Here is a 10,156-nt window from a genome sequence, read left to right as displayed (position 1 = left end):
CTTCGCCTATAAAAGAAGTGAGATCTGAATAAGTACCAAGTTCCATACACATACCTCAGTTAAAAATAGTTACTTTTTAATGATGTTACTTGGCAAGTTTTAATAGAAAATTAAATACTTGATTCATTGCGTTTAGTAGGTTTATAACAAGGTGTATGAAAACTTTCCAAGTAACATCATTAAAAAGTAACTATTTTTAACTGAGGTATGTGTATGGAACTTGGTACTTATTCAGATCTCACTTCTTTTATAGGCGAAGCATTCCCATATTATCGAACTTGGCAGTCTTTCACATTTTTGTTTTGGGTGGGATGGTAGTTCAACAACACCCCTTATGGCCTTAAAAAATATAATAGCATGTCCTCATGACACCCTATTCAGTCTCTGTTATCGTGTGACTGGCCAAGGTTTGAGAACCGCTGCACTAATATATGTTACCAGTGCGCTCGCTGGATACACGAGCGATAGTCGCCCGTGTGCAACTCGCCTTACACCAGGTAACAACAATACTCGTGTAGGTACAATCAGTGTATGTATGTTAATTCTTTTGGAAAAAGAAGACGTCACTTTTGGGTTATTTTGAGCCAATTTGGACCAATTAATATTGTATTGCTGGTAAATTATGTGCTATTTGCATTTTCTGTTGAACATATATTCTTGGGTAAGGATTTGGTTTATGGATGATGTCATATGAACTTCAATTTTATTTGGTTCTATCAGAAAATTAGTTACCCACAACATATGGTTAACGGAATCTAAGGTTATTTTTCTAGTTCATGTCGATTTAGCGTATCTTTCTAAGTAGAAATAGGAGTGCACAATAAAAACTCAGAAATACAAATTACTATAATGTTTATTCATATGTATAAGGTATACATTTAGATCGAGGATGATATACAGCCTGGTATGTGGGTAGTATATGAGCTAGCGAAAATACTACAGATATATAGATATATCGTAAACATGCCTTCCGCGGTATTGCACGCATTCCCACCACAACTGCTCGATATGTGATTGGACAAAATAAAATATTGTTTTAAAGATATTTCCAAACAAAAGATTTTTAAGATAAACATTTTCATGTCAAGTTAAATCCGCAATATCATATTTTCTTCACGTTTGATAGTCCAATCACACAGCAAGCGTACATAAAAAGCTCGTTTGATGGCCACATAACCTTAACACGACCCTTACAATAGAACAAGTCACATCTTAACCGACGATAACACTACTCTCTGGGAACTTTATACTTATTGCTGCAACAAATCGTATTATAGGATTATATCAAATTTACAAGATGTTTGTCTGTATTGTGATATGTCAGATGGCTACGGTCGTAGCAAATGTGCTACGAGTCCGACTACGAGACCGATATTCGTAGCGAGCTACGAAAGCGTAGCGCGTTAGTCGGTGTTACCTGATATGGTTGCATCGGAACGGTCGATTAAATGGTTTTGCTGCGGTTAACGTTGCAACTTTTTTGGGTTTCAGGGAAAATGCTCGTTGATTTTCTAAAGCTTGTGTTGACTGAATAATCAGTTTGCACAGTTTGGAAATCGAAATCCAGATAGTTTTTGTTTCCGACGTATCACAATACGAAGAAATCTATTTTCAGTAAAACTTCGTATAAAATGCGCATTATGAACTAGTAACTATAAATTGTTTAAAAATTAATCGTTGTTTAATAAAAATTATCCAAAATTTTTACAGCTTTACATTTACGCTAAACGTAAACACTTATTTTACATTAAATATTACATTTTCGGATGATGACTAGATTAGATTTCGTTTTTAAATAAATTAAGTGATAATTTAAACATTCAGTCTTATATGCGTAGATAAATAATAGTTAGGGGTAACAAAAGGGTATAACTTGAGCACTGTCGTAAAGTATTACTAAAGTAGGTAACAAATGGCTAAGAAACATTATGAAAACAGTTCGCTACATCGTGGTGACTAGAAACAGTATGACTAAGGCCTTAGACACACCATGGCTCAACTTTCATATTCCTCAAAAAATAAAAATAAAAAAGCTGAGACATGGTACTGAAGTCCAGACTTAAATAAACAATATAAAGTGTGGTTCGTAATGGTGGTGGTCTATGGTATGTTGGTGTAGTTGGCGAGGTCCTTGCCGTTCTTGTACATCGACGTGATGATGGGGTCCAGGTTGTGGTACTCCTTGCCGGAGCGCGGCCGAAGCGTGTTGGTGGGCTGGCGGCTTAATCTGCAACAAACGTTATGTTGTTAGTGTGTGATTTTTTTAATGAGTTACATAATAAATTGATGTAAAGTAAACAAGTTTTCGTAATATAGTCATTTTCGTAAAAGGTTATATTTTACAGCCGATAAGGAAAATATTAATTTATATTGATCTTGTGAAGCTCACCCTTCACAAGATCAGTATAAATAAATGAAAGAATTAAAAAGCTTTCATAATAAAATAAACTCAGAGAGAAGTAATAATCGTGAATTATCTTTATTTGGGTTGTAAATAAAATGCATTTACAATGAAAAAAGATACTTTAGTAATACTTACCTCATTCCCGTGTTAGTGTCTGAGGAGGAGTGCGATGACGTCATAGAGAGCGTTTCGATGTAGTCCGACATATCCGACGTGCCGCTCGACGTGCTGTGCGTGTCCATTACACCTGCGAACAATGCGCACGACACCATATCGAATAACGCTCTGTCTAACACTTCATAAATATCCTACTATTGTTCCAGTTCCAATGAATAAGATCCAAAGTCCAAACCTACCTTTAAATTGCTTGGGAGGTAAAACTGGAACTTCAGCCTCAGCGGATGAAGACTTCGCCGGCACTGCAGTCTTGTGCAACTGCATCGACATATCTCTTAATGGATCTGATGACTTTGACTTCCTCGGTAATGAGGAGTGCACACAGCCAGATAGATTTCCTCGCATCCTTTTGTGAACCATGTAGTGGTACCGTGAATGTCCTGACGTTAAAGGCATTTCAAACTCATTGAAGTCCGGACCGCCATGCTTCATGGAACAACTCGACACTCCTGAATCATTTGAACTAGAAGAATCCCTGTTTCCACCAGATTTGCAAGGAACGCTTGACGACCTTTTGATTTGTGCGTTATCCATCAGCTTATTCCGTAAATGTGGTATTTCTTTGGAGCAACTCTCTTCTGATGTTTTATTCTCAGATCCTGATGACTTGCAGCAGTCATAACATTCTGCTTCGTTTTCACATGGTGATGAAGTTCTTCTATTCTCAATAGCCAGATTCCTTAAAGTTTCTAGTGACGATGATGTGGCATGGCTTCCTATGCTGCTGTCAAATTCTTTCAAGTCTTCAAGTAGTCTTGCTGAGTCTACGGAACTCGATCGTTTCTGCATAGCTTCTTTGTTATTGTTGGCTGCTCCAAAGACTGAAATTCTATTTTCGTTCCCAGTTAGTGTAGGTATGCTTAGTGATTTCTCGATCTCTATCCTATGTTTATGCATAGGATGTTTTAAACTCTGTGACCAATTTGGATTTGGTGACATCGGTGTGTATCCTGGATTAGGCCCTAACGTTTTACTGCAGAACTCATGTTTTATTTCATTCGTAGGTTCCATGAGTAAATATTCATCGTTTCGATTCTTCTTCGTATCTACTTTGTTCAGAGCACTTTGTGAGTGTCCACATTTAGTGCAGAGTTTAGGTTTCTTTGGCAGCGAGTTTACAGCTAAGTCTATGTTGGCGCTCAGCGCGTCTAACTCATTCTGTGTAACTCCTGCTCTCTTCAGTAAGTCTTTAGCGTTTTCATAGTATTCTAAAGATAAAGCAAACTCTAAATTTTCGTAGTTCGCGTAGGGTCCTTCGAATTTTTCCTCCTCTGTAGGTTCTATGTTTTGATAGTTGGTAAATTGTGTTTCAACAGGACAGTCATTTGTGTTGTCTCTGTCTGCACTTACTGCACTTTGTCTATTGGTTTTTCTCGTAACGTCTATGGTAGCATATAAAGCCATTTCTTCGGATTTTTGATGCGTGAGAACTTCTGTGCTGATCTGTTCGCCAGTTGTCCTTTTACAATACGGAAGACTGATGAGATTATTTGCCCAGTTTGTGACCTTTTGGCAAGGACATTCTACAGGTTGTATATTTTCTTCACATTCTACAATGACTGCTTTCTTTTTGGAAGCAAACTTTAATATGCAACCACAATTTTTCTTTAGAACTAAGGAACCTGGGGCTGAACTGTTTGTAACTTTGAAGAGGTCGTCTGCTAGCGCTTGTTTTATCCTTTTTGGTGTGTCATAATGTTCAGAGGGATCAATCTGAAACAAACGTTTATTTTAAATTAAACATCAACCTCAGGCCTTACTACAAAAACTTTAAACACTGTTTTACACTTGTCTAAAAAAATGTGGCTCCAAAATGAACCATATGTCAACGTCATAATTTGACATTTTTTTAGACAAGTCTTAAACTGACGTTAAAAAGTTTTTGTGGTAAGACGGGTATTGTCTTTTACGCAAGGAATGGTCTAACCCACGTTCATATATTTATACTGACTTCTGATTTAAACAACAAATTATGTAAACTGCCGTGTTAGCACATAATACTTACTTCAGTGTGCGTAGTTTTAGGAACATCGTAATTTTCATAAGGTCCTACTTTAGGATTGTTTGTAGTGTGGTTATCATTCAGACTACAAGAACAGGCTTGTACCGGCAGTGGTGCAGGCGGCTTCTTCTGGTCTAGGCGTGCTGGCTTGGGTGGTCTCTCAGGTGCCTTATCTTGACACTGACATGCTTCTAAACTCTTTTTAATTGCTCTTGGCGTTAAATACTCTGTACTGTTTGAGGAATTATCAGAACTGCTCTCAGGGACAGCCTCCATCGTCCACGCCGGGTTAAATGTAGTGCCAGGAGTGAGCGCCACTGTTGAGGAACGAGATATCGCACCGAGTTTAGTGAGGCAATTATTACAACGTTCTAAGGTAACGTGATCAGCTCCTGTCCAAGGTGGTCTGGCAACGATTTCTGGGTCGTAATCATAAAGTCGCCTTTCGTCTGAAGGCCAGCAGGGTGAAACCCCTCCACAATCTTCTCCAAAGAAGTTCTCTTCATACAGAGCACTGGCGTTATCTGGTAGCGACTGTTCCGTGGAGTTGAAGTCTGATAGACGAGTACTGGGCCGCGTCTTAGTCCCTGGTAACAAAAAATTATTTACATCAAAAGTTCAATCAAAAGTTTCAGGTAATTCAATCTACATAATTATCATTAAGATAAAATATAATACCTGTATTTTTACGAGATGCGGCTGGTGTCCTTTGCAGTGTGCTCTGAGCGGCCGTATCAAAGGCATCAGTAATATCCTGCGCCTGGTCAGTGATCAGCATGTGCAGACCCTCTCCCTTGCCGCAATGGGACCCGCCTTCGAAGCAGAACCGCCCCTCCACCACTCCGTAACGCCTGCATGAATAAATAACACTTTACACATGTTCTACTCAAGCTACAAACTTAAAACTACTGAGAACTTCCTTAAAAGCTAACGAGTAGCTAGTTAATAACTACAGTAAGAAACTTTGGCTCCGAGTCAAGCCAATCTTACAAATAGTTCTTTAACCTTTATGACTTTGTAGAACAGGTTTTATTTATTTACAACATTTCTGCTTTTAGCTGAGCATATTTGTCGACTAAAGTCCTGTTTATCGGCTGCAATGTTACGAAGCGGAGTAGCGATTAACTATATAATACGATTCCCAACTTTCGACATTTAGCTCATGAAAATTAAATTAGCCGTCCGTGATCTACAAGCTTATAAAGGGTCACCACACATTTTACAAAATTCAGAAAATATTATCTACTTTCAGCAACTTTATATGAATTGTCGGAGAGCTTTATGGCATAACTGTTCCGCGGTCTCTTTCTAGCATGCGGGACAAGATATAGATGTCTCGTTTTCACTTGGACGAAGTGCAGATTTAGTCGCGGGTGCAGTGTGTCGCAAAGTGCAGTTAAGCAACTCATGTGCAGTTGTGGACTAACATACTGTCTTTGCTCGGGAACCAATGGACATTTAGATTATGAATTGGTTTTCATACATTTGCATGATTATTGTTTCACTGCTTGGAGATATTAATATTGTTTTTCATCCGTATAATAGTGGCTGTGATTGTGAATGACCTCAGCAATTTACATTTTAAATCTTCACGAACGATGCTAAGCAGGTATTATATTTCACAACAAAAATAAGCCCCTTCTGAATCTCTCAAAATATTTTTAACGATTAAGCTTAAAATATCATTCCCCTCCGTAAGCGTTCTTGATACATCATTTCCTTCTAAAAATGTTGGTCGACGAGCGTATTTCCGCAGGTTGTCGTCGGTAGCCCTAGTTCGCGCATCAGTCCACAAGATGGCGGCCGGACGCGGCGGCCATTAGCGTCTGTAGCGTCCGCGCGCCGCCCGAGCGCATCAACTCGTCACGAGCATTTATCTGCTATATATCGTCCTAGATGGGCTGCTATAAAGAATTTGCGACGTTAAGCTATACGATTCAGGTAATATTAAAGCATAGTTTTGATCCCTTAGGTAGATTACGTAAATAAAAATTTGGTAAGTCTTAATTATGCAGGATTTTTTTTTTTGTAATAATTTGATCATAATTGTTTCAACTGTTTCATCATATAGTTTGGCTTGGCCTCGTCTGTCCTCGCCTATTCTCCTGAGACGCCAGGTAGACGCAACATAAAACCTCCTTTACTGTCACGATTATATCTTCCGATGTTGTTTTACTGTTCACTTTATTACTTTATTTTATTCGGGTTAACTGTCAATTTATGGGACTTCATATGGCTCTATTGTTTTCACATTCTACTCATATTGAGTTTAAGGACCGCATTAAACTAGGATCCATGAATTCGCTAAACTTTGAGAAATTCATTTCACGTGTCATAAGTTTTCATATTTAGGTCAAACTGTTCTAGGAGACCGTTAAACAAGAGCATTCATATAACTCCAAGTACGACTAGACTGACGTAGTTGACGAGCACTAGCTCTTTTATTAGTTCTTCTGATTGTTTTTTTAATTGCATCGTCCGCTGTAAACCAGAACGGCGACGCATTTTAATCTTTACGGAAACATTAACGACTTAACGGTCTCACCTCAAATGTGCCAGCTCCCATAATCCCAGTAAACGAGGTGGCACTCCACTTGTCAGAGCAAACCTCCTTCCTTGAAGGTGCATCCTGGCAGGACCAGCCGGCAGCTTCTTGGAGCCTCCACTGCCGATCATCACCAGGAACTCCTTCGAGGAGCCGAGCTGTCCCCCTACCTTCACCTGCCAGGCTATTAGCCTTTCTCTTGTCTCGAAGGCTAACACCACAGTCACATCTTGGCAGATGATGGCAATAGTATTTGACTCCTTGTCGAGAGTGAAGCCAGACTCAAAGCCTAGAAAGTGTTGCAGGGAGAGCGAAGCTTTCGTCTGGCCTTTCTTATAGCGGTCCTTCGGGTCTCGGTACAGTTGCAGGTGCAGGCAATCTGTAACAAAAGGGGTGAGGTTAATTTAATGGAAGATTATTACTTTATATGATATAGAATCAAGTACCTATCATGTTTTATTAAGGTTTTTGTATTTTCATACGATATCGACAAGTTTATTGTATCAGTATTGTTGTCTAGTGAGGACCGTTATAAAAACATACGAGTAACTACGTCAGGCTAGTTAGTTAAGCTTCAATTACGCGATAGTTCTGGTGAGTACGGAACTCTGCCCCGGGCAAGAAGTGCAGCCGGGCGCGATGCAGTCACACTTTTGTCTCATAATGGCGTTAACGGGTTTTACAACGTAATTTTGTGTTTTGTTAATTTTCCTTCACATTTGAGGAGAACATTTTCGAAAAGTTTTTGATAAAATTAACTTCGTTGACATAAATTTTGGAAGCGTTTAAAATCTTTATGTCCACATTATCCATTTTGGACTTCTATCATTCTGAATTGGGTCAAACAAACACTTTTATTGGTTCTAATAAAGTTTATTAGAACATAACCATCACGGTAACGAACTTCTAAGGTCATCGCGTATCTGGAGTTAAAGACCCTTATTAATATAATGGTGGTTGTCGATCGCACTACATTTAGTTCCGAGGCGGAACAATTAGCTGGAGTTTGTGCAAATTGCTGCGCTGATTGGTGGTTTCGAACACTATTGGAACTTTCAAAGTTAAGTAATCGTTTCAAAGAAAATTACGTAGATATTATGGTTCTTACGACTGTTGATGTTTTTGGAACGCTACTCTCCCTCGAGTCTGTAGTCTGTCTTTTTTTATGAAGTATTATGTATCTCAAAAGACCCGGAGCTCGTAAACTAATAAACTACAAGATACACATTTTATCAGTCCTTGGTGTCAGTAAATCTGACTATCGACATGTTGTTTAGAGGCCTTCAGGACCATTATTTACCGTCAGTTTGTGCAAAAAACACAGGTTTACTTTTACGTTAGATTTGTGATACATGATAAATTGCTTAGAAATTCCGTACATATTTTATGACTTCAGATAACTTCATATTCCCTAAAGTGATAGGTAGAAGTAACATATTTCTCCAACCCTGTATATAATGGAAGCAGATTCAGTGCTTTTAAAAGAGGATTAATTACGTCTCCTAAAACAGATTTTGAAATTACCTTTATATTTGATTACCGATGCAAGGTGATTCCTAGGTCATTACACTTATCACGTTATGCAGTGTTTGAAAGTATAATTACCCAAATCAGTTCACTGAGGCGGTTTGTGTAATAAAATCCCCATTCGATAAGTAAAGTGTTTTTCGTGATTGTTCGTTGGTATTTGGACGAAATTTCGTACTCCAACTGTTATTAAAAATGACACTTTATGAGTATAAAAATAGCGGAAACCATAACTTCAGTTAAAGTTTAAAGTTCGTTACGAGCGCATACGCACTGAGGTCAACGCGCTTTTAAAATTGAAATATAGTATATTTTATGAGTATTCGTGATTAGTTTGGTGTTAAATCGATAGTGTACAATAAAAGCAACAACATAAACTATAAACCAGTTAATAAACCTCAGCACTGTGGTAATTAATACAAATTACAAATAAACAATACAAAACTTTTGTGAATTGTGAGAACATAGAACGATTGGGTGTTGAAACGCGTAAGTGACGGCTAATGCACGGCGCTTAAGACCTTTTGGCCGCGACGTTTACTACGGAGACGAATAATTATTGGCGGTGGTGTGGGTACGTAATACAATTACCATTTACCCAAATACCTACATAGTGTTACATACAATAATATAATGCCGAAGTGCGATATTTGCAACAAAACAATAACAACTAAAAGCCCGGGATTAGAATGCAGCAAATGTGGCAAAATTGTGCATGCAAATATAACATGCAGCGGTCTCACGCAAAAGCAATTAATAGCTATTCGTAACTCTGAAAGTTTGGAATGGAAGTGCAGCGAATGTCACCGTCATTCTCCTGCTAGGAAATCATTTATCGTCCCAGAGGAAGACGACGATGAGGATATACTAACTCCAAAGCCGTCCACCTCAACTAACTTTCCGATAAATATGAACACATTATTGTCTAATATCTCAAACGAGGTTCAAAAAATTGTTCAAAAAGAACTGGAGCCATTACAAGCTTCTATTGAATTTTGCACGGGAAAAATTGATGATTTTGTGGAAGCAATTAAAATGATGAAACAGAAGCTAAAAGAAATGGAAAATAAAAATAACTATCTTTGCAACAAAATCACACACTACGAAACTAAAATCACATCTTTAGAACAACGTTTGAATGAGATAGACCAGGACAAATTGAACAACTGTATTGAAATTACCGGAATACCGTACGTAAAAAATGAAGAACCGCTGCAAATCACAAGTATTATTGCTGAAAAAATGGGAATTGACAAACAAAAGATAAAAAGCGTGAAACGGACTAATACGAACCAGAACATAGGCATTCTACAGGTTGAACTAGGACACCACAGGGACGTGGAATGTTGGACACGCGCCGCCAAGCAAATTAACTTGACATCAGCTGATATATTGTCTGATTCCTATAATGAAGCGCCTACAAAATTATACGTACGGTTCGCGTTATCACAAGTAAATAGAAAACTTATGTGGATGGCTAAACAACAGCTACGACAGGAAT

General features: G+C 38.3%; 1 protein-coding gene across 1 annotated transcript; it reads right to left on the bottom strand.

Annotated features, from left to right (window-relative positions):
• Nucleotides 1–847: 847 nt before the first annotated feature.
• On the bottom strand, nt 848–8,421 carry LOC124639154. Its single transcript, XM_047176391.1, has 7 exons — nt 8,388–8,421; nt 7,129–7,507; nt 5,262–5,434; nt 4,587–5,170; nt 2,761–4,294; nt 2,540–2,651; nt 848–2,227 (listed from the first exon to the last, which is right to left on the bottom strand). The coding sequence occupies exons 1-7, from the start codon at nt 8,419–8,421 to the stop codon at nt 2,101–2,103; spliced, it is 2,943 nt and encodes a 980-aa protein (XP_047032347.1). The 3' UTR covers nt 848–2,100.
• Nucleotides 8,422–10,156: the final 1,735 nt, after the last annotated feature.

This window comes from Helicoverpa zea, chromosome 18 (genome assembly GCF_022581195.2).
Source record: "Helicoverpa zea isolate HzStark_Cry1AcR chromosome 18, ilHelZeax1.1, whole genome shotgun sequence".
Classification (NCBI taxonomy): Eukaryota; Metazoa; Arthropoda; class Insecta; order Lepidoptera; family Noctuidae; genus Helicoverpa; species Helicoverpa zea.
Note: the sequence above shows the minus strand (reverse complement) of the source record. Positions and strands in the feature narration are given on the sequence as shown.